The sequence below is a fragment of the Ixodes scapularis genome, unplaced genomic scaffold (genome assembly GCF_016920785.2).
Source record: "Ixodes scapularis isolate PalLabHiFi unplaced genomic scaffold, ASM1692078v2 PGA_scaffold13__105_contigs__length_92229423, whole genome shotgun sequence".
In the NCBI taxonomy this organism is placed as follows: Eukaryota; Metazoa; Arthropoda; class Arachnida; order Ixodida; family Ixodidae; genus Ixodes; species Ixodes scapularis.
Genome location: NW_024609839.1, coordinates 89,740,920 through 89,768,871, shown reverse-complemented (window position 1 = coordinate 89,768,871; position 27,952 = coordinate 89,740,920). Strand labels below are relative to the sequence as shown.

The 27,952-nt window shown below is 44.2% G+C and overlaps 2 protein-coding genes across 2 annotated transcripts; one reads left to right on the top strand and one right to left on the bottom strand.

The window, feature by feature from the left end:
• The first annotated feature begins 325 nt into the window (after window positions 1-325).
• On the top strand, window positions 326-21,346 carry LOC121832904 (beta-alanine-activating enzyme-like). Its single transcript, XM_042289745.1, has 7 exons — window positions 326-420; window positions 3,257-3,446; window positions 8,569-8,798; window positions 12,363-12,460; window positions 14,402-14,779; window positions 16,544-16,635; window positions 21,116-21,346. The coding sequence occupies exons 1-7, from the start codon at window positions 326-328 to the stop codon at window positions 21,344-21,346; spliced, it is 1,314 nt and encodes a 437-aa protein (XP_042145679.1).
• Window positions 21,347-25,329: 3,983 nt separating this feature from the next.
• On the bottom strand, window positions 25,330-26,442 carry LOC121047009. Its single transcript, XM_040501810.1, has one exon. The coding sequence runs from the start codon at window positions 26,440-26,442 to the stop codon at window positions 25,330-25,332; it is 1,113 nt and encodes a 370-aa protein (XP_040357744.1).
• Window positions 26,443-27,952: the final 1,510 nt, after the last annotated feature.

Here is a 27,952-nt window from a genome sequence, read left to right as displayed (position 1 = left end):
CTAAAAGTCATTTTTTATTTCAATGCCGGGCAACATCGTTTAAGAAGTCGAACATCGACTTTTGCCCAATGTTCGAAAGATAGCCGAATCAGTCGAACTTTGAGGTATATCGTCGAACCTCGGGTTAGAACCTCGGGTTCAACCGAAGTTCTCAGCATCCCTAGCTGAGAGATAATAACTCACAGTTTCCAACTTTCAGAGCCCCTTGTCAAAGAGTGGCTCATGGAAAGTCCTAGGAAAGGTGCTGAACCAGACCCATGTCCTCGCAAAGTGTCTCGGCACCGTTACAGACACCAAGGCTTCAGAAAGGTCGGCGGATCCGGAGATGGCTTACACAATGTGGACTTCGGGATCAACTGGAGAACCAAAGACGGTGCAGGTGCCCCACTCTTGCATCGTACCCAACGTGCTTCACTTGAGGTAATAGTACTCTCCCATCTCAATGCTTTTTCTATAGAGTGCTGCTTTTACTGACTGATTGAGTAAGCGATTAAGTTGAACAAGTATTAAGAGTGTAGAAATGATTACCACAAGTACCGGCGACTTTTTTTAGATTCCCAAAGAAAACACATTCTTGAAATACTCAGGTTTTAATCTTCCCGACATGCTATGCATTATCTCTGAATTCAAAGTAGCTAAAGAGAAAAAAGGCAAATGAAGCTTATGAAAAAAACTAATATTGAAATCCTCCCAGGCTCTCTATCGGAGCCAGGCCACGCGATGCATAACCTGCAAGTTGAGCAGGCAGCCTACCAAAGGCAGTATTTCGCGCGTTTTGTTCATTCATTCACACATTCATTCATTCTTTATTTCTTTCTGCGGATTTGGTCCGCAGAGGGGGCTCAAGGCAAAAAGAGTGCAAGGCCTTTGCCCCCTCTTGGCGTACAACACATGACATAAGAACAAAGTGAACACAAGACAAACACTTTCAATATGAGTTATAAAAGTCTATACAGAAAGCACAAATAAGCACAAAAAAATGTCATACTAGTCTACGAGTCATACTAGCGTACAATAACTTTTTCAACAATAATGTCCTTGAATAAAAAAAAAATAATTAAAGTGCAAACAAATATAGGTAAATGTTCAACAGATATATCAAATTGAAATGAGAACCAAGAAGTACCGAAGAAAATAACATCTACACAATCAAGAAAAATGTCGACACATAAGCGATAAGCACACATGGAAATATGGCAAGTTTACGATATAATCTAAGAGGCACAAAAAAAAACTCAGAAGCCTTCAGGTGTTTATAAATTTACATGGTATACGGCACTCGATGCAATACTCATTTCCAGCAGAGTAAAAACCTCAAAACAACATTCACAGAAAACGAAATCACTGGCAGCAAGATTCTCTATAATATTTCGTTTAAACTGCGGTATAGGCACTTGATAATTAATTTCGAACTCCTCGGGACTTAGGAAGGTTGCGATTTGAAAAGTGAAAGTTTTTCGCCCATAGTTAAGTCTTATACTAGATAATTAGCGTTTCGTACACTGTTATACACTGCTGATTGTTCATCATCTGGTGTCAGGTAGGATTTATTTCTATGGATTATTTGCAGCAGTTGAAAATAATATATCTGATTGACCTTCCGCATATTATGTTTAAGAAAAAGTGGATTAGTGCGCAAGTTTCTATAATCTCAAATGTAGTTTTCGTTCATTCTTACAACTTTTTGTACGGTTAATAATTTCTCCTAATTTAAAGTGGTTGTCGTACCCAATATTAAAATTGTTTAATTTAATTTGGAGTGAAATAAAGTAAAATATATATTCGTTTGTAGCCAGAGCGGAACAGTTATTTTTTGTATTTTAAACATAATGCCAACAGTTTTACACAAATCGGCATTTACCTCGGCAATATGGCTATTTCAAGAATGATCTTCCCTGAACAAAACACCAGGAAATTTTCGCGCATTCTGTTGTTCCAATATCGAGTTTAAATTTCAAGTTTATGGATTCAGTCTTGTTCAAAGATTATGTAGTTAGTTTCGTTTGTGTACAGTTGAAGTTTATTCATTTGCAGCCATTGTAAGAGCTTTAATGGATAAAAGTTTGTTGTGGTTTCAACATTTTGTTTTGTTAAGCCACTAAAAATATCCTTGAGTCATCAGCGTACATAATTACTTCCTGCAGACCGGGTATCGTTGTTAAATCATTTATGTATATCAGAAATAATAAGGGGCGTAGGGTGGATTCATGGGGAACACCATGCTGTATTTTCTATCTTGGAGGAGGGTCTTTTATTGACGTTGACAAATTGATAACGATCAGGCAAATAACTCTTTATTAGTGTTAGCGCTACACCACAAATGCAATATTTCTCAAGCTTCCGCAATATTATTACGTGCTGCACTGCATAAAAAGCCTTCTTTAGGTCAAGAAGGATTCCCACAGTGTATATTTTATTTTCAATGTTCGAAATTCTTTTACCTTTGATGCCAAGAAAAGCTTGCTTTGTAGACCTATGCCTTGAAATTCATAGTCGCCTAAGATTATGACATTGTTTTTAATAAAAAAAAAGCCTTCAAGTCTATTATTTATGATGGTTCAATTTTTTTTTTTTTTATATTTACAGAACTGAAACATGGCTTTCAATTTCTCGCTAAAACAAGTAAACAAAATAACGAGAAAAATATCACTCCGTTCGTAAATTCTAGCTATCACAAAACGCATGAACTTGTGTGTAACCTCTTTTTTTTCATAATTTATCTCTACTCGCCCCTAATACGTTTGAACAAGCTAGATTGAAGATGACCTCTTCTAAAAGTGAGATCGATACGACATATTGCATTCAGACCGCTGTCTGTTTATAACGCAAAATGCATTTCCCACCAAACTTGTTTCGAAATTATGCTAAAGAAAACTCCCTTGCACGCTGTAAATAAAACGTTCTAGATTACGTTCATGCATTTCTTAACTCGACCATGACGTCAATTGGTATCCGGTTTTAAGGGGTGGAGAAAAATATTAAACCAAAATTGGTGGCTCGAGTTCTCACCGTTCTGACGACGTCTACTCAGCTCTGTTAAAACACAGTAACATAGCTAACACATCATAAAAAACGCAGTGTTCGCTAAGAAACACGATTATAGAATTAGTATCTGCGCACAGGACTCGGGCATGTTTAAAACATGTGCGCTCCAAACATGTCTAAAGAGCGTGTTGTTATGAGCGGCGGCTTAACGAACTTTTTTCCACACGGTCTTTCATTTTTCCGCTTTAAAAACAAAATATTGTTTCTGCAGGGAGATTTGCAACATCACACCGGAGGACGTCATTTGCGGGCCGTGTCCTCTGACCTTCGATCCCATTGTGATACAAATGTTCTTGGCGTTGACATCGGGAGCGACCCTACTCCTCCCGTCCGATGTTATCGGGGAGACACCTTCAGAGATTGTTAAACTTGTGACGGCCCACAAAGTCAGCGTCCTGCAGGTAAATATGCCTTTTCTGATGATTGCTGCGTAGATGTTCGCAGCAGTAATCTGCTACTCATCTGTACGTATTCAATCCATAGTCTCCGCGCAAAAACAAAGGACAGGCAGAACTAAACACGAGACAACCGCTCTTAACTTTCACTTAGTTGGGAAGAAAAATGTCGCAAAAAGGAGACTCGTATCGCACATTGATCAAAATGGTTAGTCTTAATATATCCGTGTTCATCATCATTTACTTTTTTTAGCGACAGCCTGAAAATTTAAAAGAAAGATTTACTAACAAGAAAATGCGTTACGTTAACTGGGTCGCCAACAAGCGAAATATAGTTCTTATTTAGACTGGCATGTGCGTCAAGCATTATATTGTCACTTTATGTTTTGGTGCAGCAAAACTTAACAAAGGTGTCCTGCAATTAACACCGGTAGATGTTCGTTCCTGAAAGATGTGCTTTAGAAGGTTTGCTCCTTGAAGAGAGGTTTGGTGCTCTGTCCTTTGCGAGGCGACGTGCAGGTTGCGGAGATTTTTAGAACTACACACATCTTGGCCGGGGAACTCTTGGACCAGAACGGGGACTGGATGAGCTTGCGCTGGTATCAGAAACAAGGACCGTCCGCACACCTCGCACGAAGGGAGTTGTCCACGAATGTCCTCTGAAATATCGCCGCAGCGATGTGAACGAAAATAGAAGTGACGTTATCTGTAGAATCATTAATATTATTTTAGAGCAAAACGGTCAAGAAAACTTTATCAAAGAACTCGTAATTGAAGGAAATACGTTGACTGGGGTAAATTTAGGAAATACATTCCGTGACTATTTTACGGATCTATTTTCTCCCGTTCAATTAGCAAGTGGTGGCTTCTGCTTAACTCAAAGCATCGCAGAAAATTACTTCTTATTTTATACCGATAAGAATGAAGTACTTTGGGCGTTTTTAAACCTTAAGAACAGTAAAAGTATCGATTTGTGGAATACAGGTGCAGCTGGTAAAATACGTGATTGACAGTATTACGCCCTGTCTCACGCATATTTTTAATTTGATGCTCTGGTCTGGTGTTTTCCTTAGGGCTATGAAGATTGCGAAGGTATCTGTTTTATATAAGTCCGGAAATAGAAATATTATGTGGAATTACAAAACCGATTTCAATCTTGCCAGTTAATTTTTTATTTTTTTTTTTGAAGGCTTCGAGAAGACTCTACATGGAAGACTTAACATTTATTGTGAAAAAATGCGATACTTGCTTATTTTCAATATCGCTTCCGAGAAAGTCGGTCAACAGAACTGGGTTCTCTACAGCCAAAATAAATACTCCTAAGCAATACCGAAAACAAAATTGTAATTTTGGGGACTTTTATTGATTTCTCGACAGCCTTTGGCCGGCTGAATCATAAAATTCAACAATAAAAACTTAATTTTTATGGAATTCGAGGGCATTCTTTTGCAATATTTCAATGCTGTATAAGCAGCAAACAGTTGAAATAAATGGTTTTTCTTTCAGTACTGAAACTAGTGCGGAAGGAGTACCTTAAAGTGCTGTTTTCGGACGACAGCTTTTTAATTTGTTTCTAAAAGATATAGTCGCCATTGCAAGTAATACCCGATTTGTCATTTATGCCGACGATACTAGAATATCTGTTTCTAGGCAACAATGTTGATAGGTTGGGTTGCCGATGCAAAAATCAACTTAGAGAAGCTTAGTTTGTGAACAGTTTCCAATTTATAAAAAATAAATTAAAGTAAAACAAAAGCCGTTATCTCTAAATCAAAAGGTGCAGTGTACAATGCTACTGCAACGTTAATATTGAACTCCTTGTAGTTGTTGAAAACATTTCTGATCACGAAAACGGGATCACGAAAACGGGATTGGTTCGCAAAATCATGACGTCAAGGACACGCTTAGACGTGAATGACTGATTTCCTCGCGGAAGATTGGCATTTCCATTAAGGAGCATTTTTCACTCCGTTATTGAGTTGTTACCTACTCTAGGCGGCGATGCTTGTGTTCACTACTGATGGCGTTTGGAAGGGATGTCCCAGCCTTGTCTTCTGGCTAGTGTTGGATGACCACACCAGTCGGGGATGCCTTCGAGGCACAATAGATGCGGACATGTAATGCTTGCATCGATCATTAAGCGGCGAGGCAGCGTTCGGTTATGCGCGAGTCCTGGTCAGGCTGTCAGCATCAGCGTGGTGACGTCCGAAAGAAGCAACAATGTGTAAATTATAACAAATGCAGCTTTTTTCTTTTAGTCTTATTTAAGCAATAAAAATGTTTTTCTTCTAGCTTTCTTTCTCGTTGACATATTTATGTCCACCAGTATGATCAAAAAAATCCTGCCGGTTTAGCGTACGCGAGCAACGTGGCGAAGCGCAACTACGCACAGCCAAAACGCGACCAAACTCGCTTTTCTATTTTGCTCACCAGAGGTACTCCCCAAACTTGAAAGCAGGGCAGCAGTATCGCGATACAAATATATCACAATATCATCTTCCAGATAGGTAAACATCTTCGACAGACGTCTGTCTGGTTGGGAAGTGATAATGGAAAAATATTTGACTCCAACCAAAAATTAAACTCGGACCCAACGTTTCAAACCCAACATCACGCGCATCAGCGTTCCCTACGTTCAGGGTACTAGCGAAGCACTATCACGGGTGCTTGCAAAACAAGGCATTCACGTGGCTCACAAACCGGTATCCACTCTTGGACGGTTCATGCCAAGACCAAAAGATCGCCCCCCGAAGGAAAAAGCACCGGGAATTGTTTACCGGATCCCCTGCTTAAAATGTCCTGCATCTTATATCGGCGAAACAAAGAACTTCATAGAAAGGTTACGCCAGCACAAGAACGATGTACGCAAATTCGACCGAGAACGCAGTGCTCTTGCGGAGCACTGTGACACCTTTGACCATCCGATAGACTTCGCGAACGCGTCCATTCTTGATGTTGAAACCAATCTCCGAAAAAGACATCACCTTGAATCATGGCACATCCAAAATACACCAGGAAACATCAACAGATCTATGGGTACCTTACCATCTGTTTATGTGAGCGGACTACGACACGTGATTAGAAAAAGACTGGATGGCAAGGCGGAAGCGCGATTAGAAAATATTCGTATCACCAAAGAAGACGAGGCTGCTCCCACGCACGAGATCAATCGCCCCTGAAGAAGAAACCGAACTGGTTTTGAAACGTTGGGTCCGAGTTTAATTATTGGTTGGAGTCAAATATTTTTTCATCTTCCAGATACTTTTGAGTATCTGCATCTCTGCATTGAGAAACATTTCAGAAATGTATTTGTATCTCAATGGTGAAGTACTTTTACGGGGCATGAATTTTTTCGCGATACTTAGCCAGGCTTAATTATTTCGATGCATTTCTTGTGAAACATTTACTGGTGCAAAGGGTTCTAGAATTTCAAAATTTGTCATCTGAAACCGCCATATAACATCACCTAAACGTGTGTGTTTGTGTCGGGGGAGGGGGGAGAGAGATTGCCTTGCACATTGCACAAAGGAATCAACAAACTTGAAAGAAAAAAAAAGTCGTTCGAAGAAAGATCAGTTGGCTCAATCGTTTTTCCCAGGTCTCTCGTTTCCTGTAGATTCCGTGGGCCCGCTTTCTTGTTAAATATCTTTTTCTCGCCCTCCCCCCCCCCCTCTCCAGGGTTACTCGGAAGAACTTAAGACCAAATTTTACGACGCACCCTAGCATTTCAAAGTTATCGGACAAAATGAAAATATTAATGTTCCCAATAGGAAAGGAGGCAAAGCAGGGCTCATTTCGGGCAGACCACGTCAACGTCTTCTGCGACTCCGAAGAAAATGATTCCTCGTCCTTTTTAGCAAAATCAGACCACAAAAATGTGAGGGCGGAAGTTTTTCGCTGCCTTGTCGAACACCAGAAATGGTGCCTCAATGCTCCAGAATTTCCCTTCCATCAAGGTGGTATTTATACATTTCGGCACCGGTAGAGAGGCTTTTTTTTTCTTCTCGCTACTCTGGTATTGCGACGAAATCGTCGGTGCCGTGGTGATTGGCCCTTTGAATGATGCTACTGTTTAAAGCAGCTGTGCAACGAGATTCAATTGGAATGTTTTTCTCTCCACACGAGCTTACTGGCACACCTGGGACTCAAGGATACTCACACGCAACGCCATTGGCCAAGAAACTCCTTTGTTGCGGTGTAGTTTCAAGGACAAAAGCGATAATTTTCATTCAATCTCTCCTTTGCAAAATTTGATGACGTAACTCGGGGATCGCAGTACACCCAAGTGACGATATTTGAATGCGGTTCATAGATTGGACCCGAGCATTGCGTGGGCACTCGACTTGGGCTCGTGACAATTGCTAGCTCGAGAAGCATTCGGGTTGTGACCCGTGTCCAATCGCTGCAACGACGACAACAGCCGAGCCATAACAATGTCTGGAACTCAGCGCGTGTCCTGCGCTTTGCCAACACCAGCGCGTGGCTTTGATCAACACTGGCGGCATATAACCGGCTCCAGATCACGTGGCCGCTTGTTCTGGCTGCGAGTTGAGGGGGTGAGCGCTGCTCATTTTTCATAAATTTTTTTCTGGGATTTCTATTGCGTGGGGTGAAAAACGAACGCGTGTTTCATAGGTCGTTAACGTCAGGGATCCGTTTTAAGCGGTATTTGTGCACAGTACAAAAATTGTTGCATCGCTCCTTTAAGTAGTTCACTTTCAAAGTTAGCAAATTCGTTTTCTGCTCAAACAAACATTTGTATCGCTTGACGAATTGAGTGTTTCTATTTCGCTAATATTTCATACTTGCTATCCAAATGAGGTTGTTTGAAATGCACTTCGTCATTATATCCATTCGCGCAGCATGGCCTCGTTAGGGGAAAAAATATATTCAGTATGTATCTGTATCAGTATTCCTGGACACTTTTTTCACACTTTTGTAAAAGCACCTCATGCATATCTTGTTCCGTAAAAAAATCTACCTCAGTATTTGTATTTTGGCCTGAAAATACACGTATCTCAGTATTTGCTATCCCGGGATACATTTTTAGAATACTTTTGCCAGGCGCTGCTTAAGAGTTTCAGGGTTATAGAACTAAAGCTCTATTAAACTTGCCATTTCCGCGCAGGCAACTCCTAGCTTCTTCTTCACCATCAGAGCCGACCTCCTGAAGAAATCCCTGCTGTCCCAGGACACGAGTCTTCGCATCCTTGCTATGGGAGGCGAAGAGTGTCCTTCAGTTAGCGTGCTCAAGCGCTGGAAGAGCAATGGAAATGCGACGCAGTTGTTCAACTTGTACGGCATCACCGAGGTGTCGTGTTTTGCCACCTGCCAAAAAATTGATTTCGGAACAGATGGGTATGTAAGCACTTTTTTCCTGAACAATTTCCTCAGCAGTGCTTCAGCAGGTTTGTATAGGGCAGTTTCGTACGTGACGTACAATTAGGGATGCAAAAGTTCCGAACATTTTGAAGGTCGAAAAAAAATTAGCGAAACAAATGAGGGTGTATTTCTCTTAGCTATTGGAAACAGTAAAAAACTTCTTTCACCAGGAGTAATCCAGGAAACTTTTGAAGGATGCCGACATAGATCGGCAACGGCAATAATTTTGTGAAGTGTTAAGCGGTAGTACTATTACATTATATTTTTTGAAAGTTGACGAGAGCTTTGTCAATATAGCAGATTTTTCACTACGCATCTGGCAATAGGAATAAACTCGTCATCATATTAAATGCCGCACTGGGTTTACTGCAATGCTTAACTAGCAGCCACCGGTCGTCCATTGTACTGTTATGTTACGCAAAAGTGTGTACATGTGGTGGGGCAGAAGCGGAGGCACGGTTGCGTGTTAACGCCCAGTCACACAGTTGCGTTTGACTCCGACCGCCTAACCGCTCATCCACAATGGAAGCGGATCCGCGTTTGCAAAGCGGTTGCGAACGCGGTTGTATAAAGATCCAGTAGAAATGCACGCGCACTTGTTGTCATCCAGTGCGCGTGCGATTGTACTGTATCTTTATACAACCGCGTCCGCAACCGCTTTGCAAACGCGAATCCGATTCCAGTGTGAATGAGTGGTTAAACAAAGCCGGTATTTAAGTGTCTTGTGGCGGCCTAGCACCGGCTGCGCTGCTTCGGAGCCGGTGGTAAACCGTGAGGAACGGCTTAAAGGGATACTGAACCAAGGAATTTGGTGTCCATAATAAGTGGCGCACGTTCTTTCCACGAGCCAGCAGCCGCCGGTGTGCTCGAGCACACGCAACAAAAATGACGTCACAGACCTCCATTCGTGGTTGAGATGACAGTGAAACGTATGGGCTTCGGACCAAAGGAGAATAAAGACAAGTATTTCATCTACACAGTGGTGCCTGGTGAAAAAAGTAAGCGATGAATTGGTCTAACAAGCACGTAGCTTTCACTTGTAGAGATGAAAAGCCTGTCTTTATTCTCCTTTAGTCCGAAGCCCATGCATTTCACTGTCATCTCAACCGCGAATGGAGGTCTGTGACGTCATTTTTGTTGCGTGTGCTGGCGCACACCGGCGGCTGCCGGCTGGTGGAAAGAACGTGCGCCACTTATTATGGGCACTAAATTCTTTGGTTCAGTATCCCTTTAAAAACCACTCTTTAGCCTGTACAGTTGTAAGCAGTCGAAAGTGTGTGAATGTCCCGTGCTTTTCGGTAACTAAGTACTTGGAAGTGGATTACCCAAAAAATATGCGATCGGTGACATTATTTGATTCTTCAAATGCGTGCGCACACACACGGACAAACCTCGGGCAGCATTAAACTATCACTCTTCTGCTTTAGAGTTTTCGAAACCTCTTTTGATATATTTTAACATTAATTGCCATACTGATACGTCCATACGAGATGCGTTTTGCAGACGACGAACGGATGACGATCGTACAAGGAATGTCTGAAGTTTGCCGTCTCCAACAGTTGAAATCGTGTTCACAATGATCCGATTTTGATGTAGTAAATGTTTGGAACATAGCAGGCTAAAGAAAACTCACCAGGTTTCTAAGAACGATCTGTATTTGAGTGCGATGCCATACTGGCTGGCACAAATCATAACATGCACGCAGATCTGCTAAAACTACGGCGGGAATTAGAACATGACATCAAACCAGCGTCGGGCCCTCTTTTTCATTTTGCACTTGACAGTTGTAATGAAGGAGAAGTTATTTTGACTCCCACATAAGCGTTCGAATTCCCGAACTTGGTTTTTTCTGGCTCGCAATATGGGTGCGTGTTTTGTTTCTATTTATAGGCATCGCACTGATAAAACATCCTACAGATTCATTAGTTCTAAGTAAGCCCCCCAATAGCGAAGAAGCTGAATATTAACGTCGAGCGAGTTAGATATCCGCGCGCATGACAGAGAAGGGACGCTTCTCCTTGCATCTAAACCATATCGTGTTTCCTCTCACACCGAGTGTAAAAGATAAGAAGACCAGGATGATCCTCGTCTAGTCAGTCGCCAACATTCCAGGTCAAAGTTTCGAGATGCCGAGTGCACTGCATAAGGAGTGGTCTCCCCACTAATTGTTCGAATCAGAGTTCGACGTTCCGGCGTCCTTGCGCGCGCCCCAATTCTCCTCTTCCTCAGCTTCTCGACGGCTTGTGGCTCTCGCGCTTTCAGCAGCGCCCCTCGCGAGCCAAATTGAATATTTTAGGTCGCTTCGTATAAGATTTGTGCGTGCGCAGCAAAGACGAGGACGAAGTGAGGACAGGACGCCAACGAGGAGCAGATTGCGCGTTCGTACGCTCCCTCGCGTTGCGGAAAGGCGCCATCAAAGAAAATCATGAACATGGCAGCTAAAAGGAATACATGCTTAACGTTTAACAGTAAACATTTCGACTGAACTCTGCCTGGTTAGGTAAGTAGTAAGACAGGGTAATTTGTAGACTCTAGCCAATATCTTCAATGTGCCCGACGTTTCGAAGCCTGCTCGGCTCCTTGATCACGGGTGACTGTGTGTGGGCCCAAGGGTAGCAATCTGTCGTTGTTTTCTTCTTATCTCTCTTAGCATTGTTTTCTTCTTCTGTTTCTGTGAGTAGCGCATCTTAGCTCGCGGATATAGCTGCTTGGCAGCGTTCCGGTGGGTCGGCTCAGATTGTGGTTAGTACTTTGTATGTGCCAAGTATCTAAGAAGGGACACTCTCTTCAGCTTCTTTCTCTATCGAGGACAGAACTGCTGTCAAAGCCGATAACGTGGCCGGTCTTCTGAGCATGTTCCGCCAGCGCGTTGCCTTGGATGTCTTTCTTCTTTACGTCATACTTATATCTGCGCAGGCGTTCGGGAAAGTTCTTCGGGAAAGCTCAGAAAACCGGCCACGTCATCGGCTTTGACAGCAGTTCCATCCTCGATAGAGAAAGAAACTGGAGAAAGCGTCTCTTATTCGAATCTTGGCACATACAAATGTACTAACCACAATGTGAACCGATTTACCGGAACGCTGCCAAACAGCTATATCCACGGGCAAAGATGTGCCACACACAAAAACAGAACAAGACAACAATGCTAAGAGAGAGAAGAAGAAAACAACGACATATTGCTACCTTTGGGCCCACATAGAGTCACCCGTGATCAAGGAGCCGAGCAGGCTTCGAAACGTCGGGCACATTGAAGATATTGGTTAGAGTCTACAAAGTGCCCTGCTTAGCGTTTCGATAGAACATTAGGGTGCATTTTGTTTATTTTATTTTCATTTCCTTTTACGCCCATAAACAGACGCTGACAGACTCTTGTATCCGAACATGGCTCGTGCATAATCGGACGCTACAGCGCCACCATTATAAAGGCATCTTGCAGATGTCGAAGCCAAGATTACATGGTCACGTCTTTTAGACGCGCTCGCGCCCACTGTCCGAGTGCAAGAGGCCTACTGATTGAGAGGGTGTTCGCTCTATTCACAGCGCTGTCCCCCTCGGCGATCCGTTAGATGGAACCTTACTCGAAGTGCGGAAGGATTCAGGGGAAGTCATTGAAGAAGGGGAAGGCACGCTTTTCGTCGGTAAGTGTTGTACCATCGTACAAGTTAAAATATGGTTCCCAGACGCTGGGAACCGCTTTTCTTTTTTAAGAGTAAGTACAGTCAACATCCACAACAATGTTCGGGGGCAACTTTTCTTGGCAGTGCAGTCAAAGCTAGGAGCACGCGTGCCCTCTTCCCTTTTGAGCGCTGATTGAAGCTGTGAGCGCCAGTCCTCACCTTGGGAACGTCAAGAAACGTTGTCTCCGAGTATAGGCTCATTTTTGAGTGAAAGAACGTGGCGTCTTCGAGCTTATTCTTCTGCTATATTACGATCTATATATATGCCGCAATTTGTTTTACAATACTTGCATCGTCATGCCGGTCGGTGCCATTAAGAATGTAGGGACTTGTTAAAATCCGGCGTTTAAAGAGCAAAAAAGCACAAAAAATCTAAACAATCGGTTCAATAAACGATTTTTTTTAATTTTGCCAGGTGAAGAACTGAGCTTGAATTCTTTACATCCAGAAAAAACTCTAAGATAGTGCAGGTTAACATGGACATTTTTCCATCAAATATGGTTCGTAGTGTGACTTATTCATCATAAGGAGAAATAAAAATAATATTTTCCCAGTTCGTCCACGAAAATATTGTAATAACGAGTACGATATTTACGTGGTCGATATTAAAGTGGCATGACTGTATTACGTTTCGTTTACACCATCTTGTTTTTCAAACAATGAAGTTGAGCATTGATATAACTTTAGGGCCATTTACTGTTAACCGCGTTCAGAAATAAATTCCTCCGAAAATTATTCCAGCGATCGTACGTTCGCTTACTCATAGGTATTATTTATTGTATTCAACTTGATCCCTTCACTGGAGACATTTCAAACAAAACAGAAAAGGCGGTCCAAGTTAGTACTAAGACGATTAAAGGAACCTCTTGGATAATACTGCCGACAGATGTTTCTCTGAGATACTCGGCTCCTAAATGTTTTTAGCAAAACATCGGTTCCAGTCTTCCCGCAGGTTACTCTAAGCTTCGCACGAAATAGGTCAATGAGCCTTTCCCAGGGTTATCTGTGGCCTTTTCTTGTATTTTTCTTTTTGGCGGTCGTTTATGCGCGTGCGTGGTGGTGTAAAGCGCGTTGTCCGCCATTGTGAATGGCGGTAATGGGACGGTATCAGCAGTCAATAACAGCACGGAGCCGGGGGCACCTAAGTGTTTTAACTGCAACACGCCGCAAATATGTTCCGTCTTCTTTTGCAACAGTGGTATAGACGTAATAGCTATTAGGGGCTGGAACAGCATAAAAATACCAGACAACAGAGCTGCTCTCTATTGCTGTCGATAATGTTTCAGCAACTTTCCCAAGTCTTCATTTAAACAAACGTCTCGTTACAGGTTTTTAGAAGGCCACCAATCACGCTTTCTGATTTGCCGGTAGATGGCGCTGACCATTCGCGAGGAGGAGATTACCAAGCAAAGATTAAGTGAATGGTGGCAGAAATCGAGAGAAAACTAGGTATTTTCTTATCCACTGATGGCAAGGGGGTTTCATAGCCTCACTTTCTTTGCACTGCGGAGTGAATATAGATTTCACATTTAAATATTCTAAGCTTAAATGGTAAAACAAAATGGCTAGGTGGCGTAAGCTACCGCCCGATCCAAAGGGCTCAGCCGTATTCATCCATCCATCCATCCGAGGCTGACTACCTCAGGAACCTGAAACACCGTGTATCAAAACGTTTTCAATAAGTAAAGCAGCTTACTTGAAAAAATTAGAGGAATGGTGACTAAAATTAAGGGGCGGATAACGGTTAAAAATGATTAAACTCGCTTAACATCATTCAATCTGGAGCTAGACAATACGATTTGGCTGGGTGGCGCAAGTCACCGCCCGATTCAAGGAGGGCATTCATCCAGTCATCTATCTAAAAGATTAGTTCGTTCAGTTATTGTGGACTCGATATTTCAGGTGGAACCAACCGCCGGTGTCTCGTGGGCAACGAGACGTGGCAAGACGTCGACCCGGTACTTCTTCGAGACTCTGGCGATCGAGTGAAAAAATGCGGGAACGTCTTGACGTTCCTACATAGGAACGACTCGAGTTTCCAGTACAATGGCCGGAAGGTGCGCGGTGATCCCGCGACAGCCATCCTGCTCCGCTCGCCTTCCGTCGAAACCTGTCGGACCCACTTCTCGAAGGAAGAAAAGATGCTGTACATCTTCGTCACGCTGTCGCCCGGCTGCGATGCCGAAGACGCCCTGCCCTCTCTGACCAAAAGCATCGAGATGGAGTGCCTCTGCCCGTTCGAAATCGTCGCGCTGAACTCGTCGCCGCTGAACAGACACGGTGAGCTCTTTGCGATGTCCGCAGTAGGGCAAAAAGGGGCCCTCCGTCCGTGGCCCATGGAACGTTTCTACTTTGTTTCTTCGAACTTTCTAGCCGCTTTTGACACTGCTACTACACCATACAAAAGACAGTTTGCAGATACTGCGTGAGGCCTTCGTCGAATGAAGGTTCCGTCAAGATGAGGATGTAAAAAAATCTTTCTTGTTGGAAGCATAATGTATGAAGCAAACAAGTTCCGATCAATGCAGTCATCAGCAAAAACCGTGTTTTTTACACAGTTTTGACGGATGCCTTGTCTACGGTACCTGGAACGCGCCTTGGACCGATGTGTTTAGCGTCTTATACCTCCCGCCCATAGGTTCGAAAGTGGTCCCTCAGACGCAACAAATGACGTCACGCAAACTGGCCTGTCGTGCTGTCAGATGTCGCGATCCTGGCGGTTGGTTTTAAAAATGTTAGCGAAAAAAGAGGAGCGAACGCGAGCTTCGCTGTCGTCGCGGTGTCCCGACTTCTGTCTGCCGAAGCTTCTGTGGTCTGTGAGGCTGGAGGGCGACTTGCAGCGAAGCAGGCGTCTCTCGCATCCACCAACGCCGTTGGGACGCCGCCAGGATCGCGGCCCTCGACAACATGCACTTCCATGACGTCATAAAGCAGAAATCGAGGGACCACCTTTTTTGGACGCGGTAAACACACCAGAAGACGCGCGTAAACAACTCTAGGAGACTACTATTCTGTGTACTGGACTAAGCAAACATATTCAGACAGAAGATGTCGTAGTACAAAGGTAAAATCAGAATCTCAAAAAGAAAACAGAAAAAACACGAGTTTACGCAAAGATGGTTTCAGGTAAAATAGGAATGGTAAAAGCTACAAATACAAAGAATAAATTCCGGTTCTTCTTGTATAGCAACGACCACTGCGTCCTCTGGTATTTCGAATCTCATTTGAATGCCCTATCTTGTTCTTGTGTTATGCGTTGACAGCATTCAGATACATTTGGTTGAATACGTAGACACTCTAATATTCATATTATTCGTGAATTGAAATACAAAATTATCACACAAATATATGAGAAGTTTAGAACTCTTAAAATATGAAATAGTTTGCATGTCTGCAGTAATTCCAACCCACATGCCTGAAACTTTATCACTGTAATTTTCTGTAATTTGCACTACACCAATACTTTCTTTTTTTAAGTAAGGGTCGCGCTTGGCACTACGTGCTGCCTCTCAACGTCACGCCTTGAGTAACGTTATGTGTATCCGGCGCCTGGTCGGATTCGGCCATTTTTTTTAAGAACAAACAAATTCGATGTTGGCCTCAGACACTGTAAGGCCGGTCTACCTTTGAGGTATGGCGACACTGGTTTGCGCTGTTGATAGGAAATATAGCCACGGCAGTACGACTGCTCGTCTTTAACGTGCATCATGCAGTAGAGATGCAAATCTAGATCAGAATATTTTGTCAAGTCCGTGTATTACGCTTATCGCGCTTACTATAGGTTTGCTGATAAGGTCTGTCTAACATGGTTAAACGAGACTATGGCTGTTGCCATACTCTTCTTATAGGGCGGTAGCTCGCGCCACCTAGCCTGAGAGCATTCGTACCCCTTCCAACGGGTGTTTGGTGTTTGCCTTCCTGGTGCGAGCAGTGTCTTAACTATAGTCCTACTCGCTTTATAAAGCCGAGATTTGAACTCGGGCGACATTTTTAAGGGATAACGTATTGTGGCATTGAAACCGATTCTTGTTCGTTTGTCCACAGGGAAACTCGACCTTAAGGCGCTGCTTAAAAGAACTTCAGAGAAGATGAATCATGCTGCTGCATACAATCGGCTTCTGTCTACCTTGTGGAAGGTAATAAATAGTTCCATATAAATAAATAAATAAAAAAAATATATATATATTTGTTTAAAAAACCTTGAAACCTAGACTACTGATGTTTGTGCAGTCTAGTTATGCGGCCAGTGGCACATTGAATAGGAGAATAACTGTCACGATAAGTCGGCGAATTAATTTTGTTTATTAATGTTTTATTTAGAGAAAATAAAAAAAGATTCTGCCAGGTATGTTCTTGCTGGAACATCATAAAAACCGCTGAATCGTAAATGATCGTGAGTCTGTGGGAGGCGCCGTAGTGCGTTAAAGATGGCACTTGTGCAGCAGGCACAGAAAAGCCGCACAGATACGTTCTCGCACCAGCAACCTGGCGCAGCTGAGGTTCATGGGTTCGCACTGAACGACTCCCCCCCCCCCCCCCCCACACACACACACACACACACACACATACACCAACCGAGGAGCGGTGAATGACCGCGGGACATCAAGGAGTACCTGCATCGCCCGCCGCCACCAGCACCCGCTTCCCCCCGGAGATCCCTTTCGCCGTCAGCACGACGTCCCATGTCGCCATTTCGTACTTCCCACCGAGAGGGCTCTTCTGCCCTAACTCGTCGGGAAACTATGTTCGGCAACCCCTGTAGGTGGATTTTCCAAAGACAACCGTCGGAAACATCCTCCAAAAATGTCCGATTGCCCCCACTCTAGCGACAACAAGCGTCGTCGCGGCATTTTCAGCGCCGACAGACAAGAAAACCGTGCGAACGTTCCTTGGATTTTGAGCCTACTATCGAGCTTGATTCGGGATTTTGCAAAGATTTCCGAACCGCTAACAAACCTCACGAATGACGCCGATAAGTTAGAATGGGCCGAGGAGCAGCAGAAGGCATTCGACGATCTGAAGCGAAGGCTCCAGACTCCTCCTGTTCTTGGACACTTTGATCGGGATGCGGAAACCGAGATTCACACGGACGCTAGTAATGCGGTGTTGGGGCGGTACTGGTTCAAGTGCGAAAAAGCACCGAGCAAGTCATCGCCTACGCAAGTCGGACACTGTCCAAGTCGGGGAGAAATTACTCCACAACTGAAAAATAATGTTTTGCAGTCGTCTGGGCAATCACGAAGTTCCGGCCGTACTTGTACGGGAGCCCGTTCCGCACAGTCACAGACCATCACTCTCTCTGCTGACTTGCGAACCTTAAAAACCCTTTAGGGCGCCTCGCTCCATGGAGTCTCCGACTACAAGAGTTCACCATGACTGTAATCTACAAGTCAGGCCGCAAGCACAGCGACGCCGACTGCCTGTCCAGGTCCCCTGTTGAAACACCTTCCGGCAGCAGCGACGACGATGACGACGAGTGCTTGCTAGGAGCAGTGATCACCGACGACATGGAACGACATCAACGAGACGATCCGGAGCTGCGCGCATTAATCGAGCACCTAAAAGGGCGCGGGAGTACCGTACCCTTTCTCACGAGCCCTGCCGACCTTTGCCATTCGACAAGGTGTACTCTACAAAAAGCAATTCGGGCACAACAACTCGCCATGGCTGCAGGTGGTTCCGACCGACATTCGAGAGATCTTTCAAGAATGTCACGACGACCCGACGTCTGGATACCTTGGTTACAGTCAGACACTGGACTTCAGTTGAAAGCATCTGCAGTCAGTTTCTGCAGGCGAAATTAGACTTTTGTACTCGAAGCGCCACGGACTTTTCTGCCATCAGGCAGGGACGCTAGGTACTTCCTTGTCCCCATGGAGCTCGTCGCGTGGCATAAAAATCAATCTTGGCCGCAGCCGCAGCCGCGACCGCAAGATGAGCAAACCGGCCCAGGTGGTTGCTCAACGGGCCGAAGAAGTCCGCCAGCTCGCCCGACACCTGATTCAAAACCAGCAATGCGTCGACGCGGGCGGCTACAACCTTCGTTGCAGGGACGTCCACTTCCAGCCCGGAGGAAGGGTGTGAGTGTGGACACCCATTCGTCGATGCGGCCCGACGGAACAAGAAAATCACTAAGCCACCCACCACGACCTGAAGTCGCTCACGTCGTGCGCCTCAAGACGTACTACGCACAATAAGACTGTGAACTGTGATCCAGCGCAACGCTTGATAAAACTGTGTATGTCCACCCTCCCTATTTTCCTATTATTATTTTTTTGCCTTGCTCTGTTTTAGTTTTAGAGCGCAGCTCTTAGGGGCCCGTTCCCGGCTTGAGCGGCGTCGCCGTCGCCGTCGCCGTCGCCGTCGCCGTCGCCGTCGGCGTCGGCGTCGCCGTCGGCGTAACCGCGCGGTGCATTATGGGTAAATTTCCCCGCTAAATCTAGCGGAAAAAATTTCCCCGCTAAATCTAGCGGAAAAATTTCCCCGCTAAATCTAGCGGAAAAAATTTCCCCGCTAAATCTAGCGGAAAAAAATTTCCCCGCTAAATCTAGCGGAAAAATTTCCCCGTCAAATCTAGCGGAAAAAATTTTCCCGCTAAATCTAGCGGAAAACTTTCCCCGCTAAATCTAGCGGAAAAAATTCCCCCGCTAAATCTAGCGGAAAAATTTCCCCGCTAAATCTAGCGGGAAAATTTCCCCGTCAAATCTAGCGGAAAAAATTTTCCCGCTAAATCTAGCGGAAAACTTTCCCCGCTAAATCCTAGCGGAAAAAATTTCCCCGCTAAATGTAGCGGAAAAAATTTCCCCGCTAAATCTAGCGGAAAACTTTCCCCGCTAAATCTAGCGGAAAAAATTTCCCCGCTAAATCTAGCGGGAAAATTTCCCCGCTAAATCTAGCGGAAAAAATTTCCCCGCTAAATCTAGCGGAAAAAATTTCCCCGCTAAATCTAGCGGAAAACTTTCCCCGCTAAATCTAGCGGAAAAAATTTCCCCGCTAAATCTAGCGGAAAAATTTTGGTCACGTGACCCGGGGGTCACGTGACCTGGGGAGTCACGTGACCCCCTCCCGAGGTCACGTGACCTCTGAGGGGGCACGTGACCCCCGAGGTCACGTGACCCCCCCCCCGAGAACACGTGGCCCTCAGTACCCTCCCCTCCTCCTCCTCAAGAGCTGCGCTCCAATTCGGCGTTACAGGGAGTGGTAAACGGCTTTCACTTTTTTGTTTTTTTCCCCCTTTACCTGGCATCGAGACGATGCTCTCTTTAAAGGGGGAGTAGTGCCACGCGCGTAAGCGAGCGAGCACATGGGTGGCCGAGTGGTTACCGCGTTCGATTCCTGGGAGCTCTTGCCGGAACATTCTAGGTTGACTATTCGAGATGACAAGCATAGTAGGCAAGGAGCCGATCGCTGTATTGCCGATTCATTCCCAGGTTATCTCTAGCGATAGCCAGCTGTTACGCCGACGTACCGACGCTTGCTGCTTCCGTCGTCCAGGCTCGCTGCTGCTTTCTCAACGTGTGTTCGTCTCTTTTTCGTTTCTGTCACAAGTTCGCCCCATTAAATCTTTAGTTCATTCCGTTTTCTTCTGCCTCATCGTCTGTCATTTGTGATAATATTTGATCCAGATAACGTCATGTTCTCAAACTCTGACGTTCTGTCTCAACGCTAGCGTCTTATTTCGATAAAGGTTCAGCTTTCTGCAATGGGGAGTTTCTTTATGCGGAGCAAAAACTTGGGTTTCGTGTTCGCAATCGAAGCCGGTACATTCCGGTACTTTATTAATTATAACTAGAGTTTCTTGATTTCGGAACTTATTTAATGTAAAATTCCGGAGATGCTTTTCGGAGTTTCTTTTTCGTCCTACATGCAAAGCTTTTTGGAATTTATTAAAAATAATATCCTGTCATGAAGGCGAATTCAATTTAATAAAACTATCGGGTGATATATGAATTCGGCGTTGGCGCCCTCGCCGTTGATATTACTAATTGTGCCAGAATAAAACTTCCAGAAAAGTGTTCCTTCACAAGACGCCCATACCTTAAAATCAGAAACCTTTTGGCCCTAGAAGCTGGGAAACTTGTTTCCTTTCCATCCCATTCACCTACTCTGCCTGCTGCATCGGGTAAAATGCTATAGTGATTCAAACTCACCAACTGCCCTCCCACCATCTCCAATAGAATATAGGAGCTCATACTTTCAGACCCTGTACCGAAACAATTTGTAGACCCAAGAAGCAAAGATTTGGCCAATCATTGGCCAATCACTGGCAATGGTTCTTTGGCCAGTGGCCAGCCATTGGCCGATGACTGGCCTCTCTCTGGCCTTTGGCCACTGGCCACTGGCCATCACCCATCGGCCAAGCATTGGCCGATGCATGGGCACTATATGGGCATTGGCCAAAAGACCATCGCAAGACATTGGCTAATGCTTGGCTTAAATTCGTGCTGCTACGTTTCTTACTTTTTTTTTTTTATGACATCGTGATCTCAAAACTCGGTGTTTATCCGATAAATCGGGATTAACGAAAATCTGACCGGCGGGTGTTTTTCGGAGTATTTCGGATTTATACGAAAACATAGAATCCTATTTTGTAACCCTCGCAATATTACTGTGCAGAAATTCACCACCAGGACAACGGACATCATTGATCCACAGGAAAACTTTCTTCAGAACGGAGGAAGTACCCTGAGGGCTTCCACCATCTGCCAAGAGATGGAGTTCGCGACAAAGCACCCCCTGCCACTTTTGCCCGGCAAGGTTTTGCATGAAACGTTCGGGGAGGTCACCGCTTACCTGAACGAAATCATCGAAGGAACCGGTCCACGAAATTTCGGTTTGAAAGGTTAAGTTGCTTAATTAAAGCGACACTAAAGTAAATTTTGAGATTTTGTTTTTACGGCAATAATTCAATCGACGCGCGCCCTGCGTCTCTGAAATTATAATTGTGATCACGCATCACATTTTATGCAATTAGAAATACGACCAGAAATTCATGACACACCCCTTTTTCTAGATATCTCAGAAAAAGGGGCGCGCCGCAATGCTTCATCGCATTTGATTAGGCTAAAGTATAGCGCACGATTGTAATGTTGGATTTTCTAAGGGTGCTTAGAGTGACTTGATTGGGGTTGCGCCATAAATAGACGATCTCAAAAAACACTTTAGTGCTCCTTTAATTTGAGTGACTAAAGTCGTTTATGTTGCTTAGGTTGCATTATGTGCTTAGGACGCAAAAGAAGCTTAGGTAGCATAGGCTGTTTAAGTTACTCAAAGGGAAACTCGGGTCGGAAACGAAACCACAATAAATGACTGGTATCGCTTTAGTTTCTCTAATTTTGCTCCCAGCCGAAGTATTACGTTAAAGTGAAGCCGCGTATTCCACTAAAATCACTTTTAGAGATGCACCCAGCTGCTCTTCAGTGGGTGGCGAGAGGGTTAGCTTTTCGTCAAGGAACACTGGGCGGCGCACCCACGTGACGTCACGTCGCTGTGAAGCTGCGGTTGATTCCGCACGTTGTACCGCGTACCGCAGCACCGCGGTGACGTCACGAAGCGGCCGTACGGCAGATGATCAGTGTTGCCATCTCTCTAGCAGATATATAGTTTCGGTTTTGCCGTAGACGTCCGAAACAAAATTTCGAGCCGCGATATTTAGGAAACTAAACAAAATACCGAGAAAAAAATAGACTTTCTTAATCAGGGAGACTGCAGGGGCTGAAAACAGTCGTAATCCCCAATTCGACAATTTGGACAGGAGTTGCCCTTTAAGCTGCTTAGCTTCCAAAGAATGCTGAAGTTTCTTAAGCTTCTTAAGTAGATTATGTTGCAAAAATTGCTTAAAATGCTATGGTGTGCTGTAAGTCTCGTGCAGACGGAATGATAAAATGCAATCCACATGCAAAGAATTTCGAAATCGGCGGTCTCTCGAATTTTCTCCAGAAGGGCGTCTAACAGCTGTTATTTCAACTGTCGGTACGTTTGAACCATGATTTCCTTCTATGTGTTTCGGAAAAGAAAAGGCTGTCCCAAAAGCGTGTTATGCGAAAATATAAAGCGTTATATTTAGTGAACCTACGAAATTTGATTGGTGTATAATTTTACAGCAATTCAGTATTCCTGCTAGTGCTATAGACTTAGCGGGGAAACGCTTCCCGTCAAATTTAGCTTCACTTTCGACGTTAAGGAGCTCTTAAATAAACGCCCAGCGCAGCTCGAGCCAAGCTGCACAATCTATCCCCCAACTTTATCCGTAGGAAATAGATACATTCTTTTCTTTTTTCTTTTAATACAAGCTGGATTGTATACTGTTTTCAGATATTTTAATTTTGTAATCTCCGTCTCAGGTGTTTTTTGCCAGGTTCAAAGAGTCCCGGGCTCGAGGTCGTGTCTCAAGAATCGGCTTTCTGAGAGCTTAGGCAACATATACAATTCGTTGAGCTAGCCGCTAGTGTCTGTGCGCTTCACACATTTGATAATTGTTGTAATTGCTGTACTTCATACGTAGCATCTGCTTTTAATAAACGGAGCAGGAATGGTGGTTTAGGGATCGCCAATTGACAGAGTAATTAAATGAGCTTCTGACTTGATGCATACACATGCTTATTGCCTAGTTTACTTGAAGTGAAGTTGTATAATTTCTAATCAAAGCTTCACGAGCTATAACTGAAGAAGCCATCTGTATTTTCATGAATAAAACGTTTATTAACACTTCTACAATTTGAGTTTTTATCATTTATTTCGGCATATAAATACGTTTCACTTTGAATTTTGCATCCTGGGCATTTCTATTCTATGTGATTTTAAGAACCGGTTGATAAATAAACGCGTTTCGTAGACGCTCATTAAACTTTCAAGCGTCCTCAATCAATTACAATGTAGTATGTTCCAAACTTACAGCGCTACGCAAATAGACGATCTGTCGGACGCACGACGTTCTTTTGCCGGAGGTCGCCAAAGCTGCTGCTGTTGTATAGTGAGATGACACTGACCTCACGAGCTTCCATTATGACCAAATTAGAGCCATGAATCAGCAAAGACGACCAAGTGTCTTGAAGCATGAGAGGAAAGCAGTTGCTCTAGAAAGAAAACATTTTTGTCAGAGTCTGTGACCCTTGTTGACGCACAGTGTAGTTCAGTGGAAAGCTTTGACAAATTCAAATGATCTACACGAAAAATTAGTATATGCCTATATTCTCTCACCGACCTTAAATGGACCCTAAACTAAAAATTATCATTATATTTAAAACCCGAGACTGTGGCGAGGGATACTTAGAAATAAAAAAAAAAAAACAGGAAAAGAATTCCTGGGTTTAAAACATCATGATTTACTATCACCAGCTGACCTACACGGACACCAACACCCTCTAGAAACGTATAAGGTCTTAGCTCTCTTCCCGTGAGTCACACGATAGGGCGGATTGGTAAAAGTGCGGAGCGCTGTTCAAGAGAGGTTGTCGCACCGATTTACCGCGCGGGCACTTTTTTTTTTCTTGCAAGAACGAGCATGCATGTGCTGTAAAAGAAATTTCACTGGTCTAAAATTACAGGAGCGAAACATTCATTTACACAATCCAGTTTCGTTTGTGTTTGCGCTTCATCAGGAGCAATACACCTATTTCTTCTGGAGAGTTGCGGCTTTCCGTTTTTTTTACTTGTCAGCAGCGTCGAGAAGCTTGTCGCTTAGCTTTCCACAGAAGTTCTTCAGTAAAACGTTCGTGCTGCACCGAAGGATGTCTTTCAGCACAGATTCACTCGTGTGGCCGTTCTCGCAGGCGTCGAAGTCAGATGGCTCTTCGTTGGTCAGCAAATGCAGCGTCAGCTTCGTGATGACCTGGCGCTGTTCGGGCATTAGTAGCAGTTCTGGTTGCGTAGCGAGCTGCTCTACGACAACGTAGTTGTGAGATTTGCGCATTAAGCGCAAACATCGATGGGTACACTAGACCTCCTCAGTCTAACTGCTTCACGAGATCATAGTGTTCATGGGCGGCAGACACTGTGATTGTCTTATCCACAGTCAACGCGTCCTTGCATTTTTCGCAATTTAACTTTTTGAGGGTCACGTACACGGCATATCCTGCAACGTAGAGCAGGATCGGAAGGATGTCCTGTATCTTCGAAAGCGTCTCGCTGCTTACAACTACGTTGCAGCTGGGATGCAATGCCTGTACCTGCTTTCGTACACATTCCCAATGCTGGTCAGTGGAAATAGTCGGCAAGGTGCTCTGCAGGCACAGCTTGTTTTCGACTTCATAAATCTGCCTGATAGAAACATGATACTGCGTACCTGCCAGTTGTCTATACTTTCCGAACCGGTCCTCTAGGCAGTCTGTTTGTATCTTACCAAAAATAACATAGGTCATTTTAAACTCTTCGAAGCTGTACCTAGCGAGCTCCACAAGCGCATAGATAGTGTGCTCGAGCGCAGCGTGAGTCTCCTTTGTCAGAGTACCTTTGTCAAGGCCTTTGTTTTTCCACTCATCCAGCCATTTCAAAAGCAACTGCAAGAAGTCAATTTTTGGATCGTTGTCCATGGAGAACACTGGTTGTTGGAACTGGTCTCTCAGCCTCTTTCTCTTCCGCGGAGTTTTCACATTCACAATTTTCCACCACTTGAGTATGATGTCGATGAAAGTAGCAGTGGCCTCAAATGAGAACAGGTTGTGCTTCGCTCCAAGAGCACGCAACGCCACAGGCAAGGAATCATTCAAGATTTGCAAGGCAAGCTTTACGTTCTGCCTTTCAATATTCGACGGATAAAGGACTTTTCTCGATAGCCCATAGCCATATTTCAACAGCTGGTCACATTCTTTGCTGTGAAGGTCCCTGATTGTCTAAAATGACACTGTTTGCATGCGCTCTGACTGTGCCGCATTTGTTTGCATCTCAGGGAAGTAGAAGCAAACTTGGTCATTCTTCTGGTTGATCCAGTTGTTTTGTATGCATTTTAGTATGTGTACCGGGTCTATAACAAAAAACAACGGCCTTGCAGGGTTTGATGGGTGTTGATACACAATTCTGTTAGAAGCGGGCGATTCGAAGTGGGACATTGCTTTTCTGTTCACAGAGTTGTTGTTACTCACGACGCACACAACGCAGTACCCATTTTTTTCCAGCCCGCAAATCACATCTTTCAGCATCTTGTGCGGGAACTCCGCGTCCAGTCTGTGCACTGGCACGATGTGCGCAACTTCTTTGAATTTGCACTTCAGGCTGCGCACCATGAAAACGAGCGCACAGTTTGCAGCTTCATTTAAGTTAAGCGCAGCTCCGGTAATATGGCCCCCTTTGTATTCAAAGTAAGGTTTGATGTGTATTTCGTCTACCATTACGGTGACGAAGCGCTGGTCATCTTTGAGGTCAGAAATTCTTTTCGCCATGTAACTGAGGAATGCTTCGCTCTGATGCTCTTGTTGAAAGCTCATGCCATAAGAAGAGCATACCGGTCTGATCGTCATGGGATGCGGCAAAGTGAGGCGTCCATGGCTGCGTATATAAGCGTACGCATGGGGCGATATGGTGAAAAGAATGCAACAGAACACCATGAAATCTGCAGAGTAGCGTCTGCGCTGTTTTTTCGCTTGGAACAAGCTTTCTTGCTCTCGCAGAAATCTAATGGAGCCGGCGCCGTCTTCTGCGTGGGACATGGACAACTGATCCAGCAGTAGGCAAATAGCCTCGCAAATTTCCTCGACTGAGTTGGAAATCAGGTCCCCGTCCCACTTCTCGATGCCTTCGAGGAGTTCCACTATACCCTTCTTACTGTCAGCAATTTCTGGAACGACCAGATTTTCATCTAACTTTTTTACCGCCGTTTTCATGACATGTAGCGTCACGCTCATGTCTCCTTTTACGCAGACAGAGTACTTCAGCCACGGGGCCTCATCGTCGACGATGTGGATAACAACAAGCCTTTCGTCCCTTTCTATTATGTTCCAAAACTTCATCTCCTTGCTCCGCAAGTTTCCGATTAGTTTTCCTAAAGAATGGACTTTGTACTCTTCATGTGCCCTGTTAAACATCTCCCCGGACTCCGCGATAGCTTTTTGCATTGCAGCATGCTCCATGGTCACCCGCTTCGAGTCGGGATCTTCTCTTCTTGTGGCTTCCCTAGACAGGTAGGTATGGCTAGTTTATCGAATCCCGTTAATCTGTGGTCGTGTATACATCGTCCAAACTGGCCGTCGTGTCAATGACCGGGAACACGTGAGCACGCACTGTCGCTGTAGTCAACCTCGGGAGGCCACCTTCCTTTACACTGCGTCACTTGCTTGTGTGTGCGGACATTTGAGAGCATCACGGTTTTGGGGAGGGGGGCTGACAAAACTGCACGCGAACTGCTGGAAACCGAAAAGGAGAAGTCCATTCCGTCAGCTTTTTTGAGCACGTGTTGATGCAGTGACGGCCTGGTGATTTCGTTGTTTTCCTTTGTGTTTTCTTTCCATTAAACATTTAGATGAAGTGCCAGCGCTAGTCCTGTCCATTCCTTTTCTGCATCCGTTTGTTTGCGCGCTTTTACCAGTTTGTTACCTGTTTTCATAGTAACCCATCTCCTATAAAATATCACCCGAGTTGTTTAAAGCGTTTAAACAAAAGAAATACATAAAAAATACGCAAAAATCGGGGGCGCATGGTAATCATTATATTTTGAATTATTTCATCACACAGCAAAAGTGGAATATATTTGATCAAACCCCACTAAAGCGTTTACATGTTATGACGTTTCATAGAGTTATATATACCCTTTCTGTTCGCGCGGATGAACATGATGTTATCTATCGTCGACTGGTTCAAGTTAGCCCGAAGCGGTGAAAGCACGAACTTGATCTGAGAAGGTTCGCTTTACGCTGACTTGCGTACCCGGCGTTGCCAGAGCAACCCGGCATAAAAATTATGAAGTTGCCGTTCGAGAAGTACAAGAAGACATTCACAATATTTTTCAGTGGTACTGTAGAAATTAGATTATCGTAAATACTTCAAAAACTCAAATAATGTGCTTTAGAGATCCCAGAAAAATACTATTAACTGAATTACCCATTAAAATGCACAATAAAAATTGTAATAACTGTTCATGCCTACCAATTGAGTATGTAAAAAATGTAAAATACCTTGAAATTCATATAGACCAACATCTTAAGTGGGACTCACACATAGAGCAAGTTTGCAAAAAATTAAGGACACTGATGGCCTATATGTTTCACATTCAAGATATGGTCCCCCATTCTGTACTTAAAATGATTTATAACTCGTTAGGAAAATCTGTAATTCAATATGGAATAACTGTTTATGGGCACTGTGCCAAATACCTACAAAGAAAAGTTGAAACTCTCCAAAAACAGATATTCAGAAGAATCGGTTGCCAAATCAAAAAGAGAAGCGATTTAATAGATGAGATACATAGAGAAATAGGCGTATTTTATTTTAGTGATCAATTGAAATATGACATAATCACAAAAT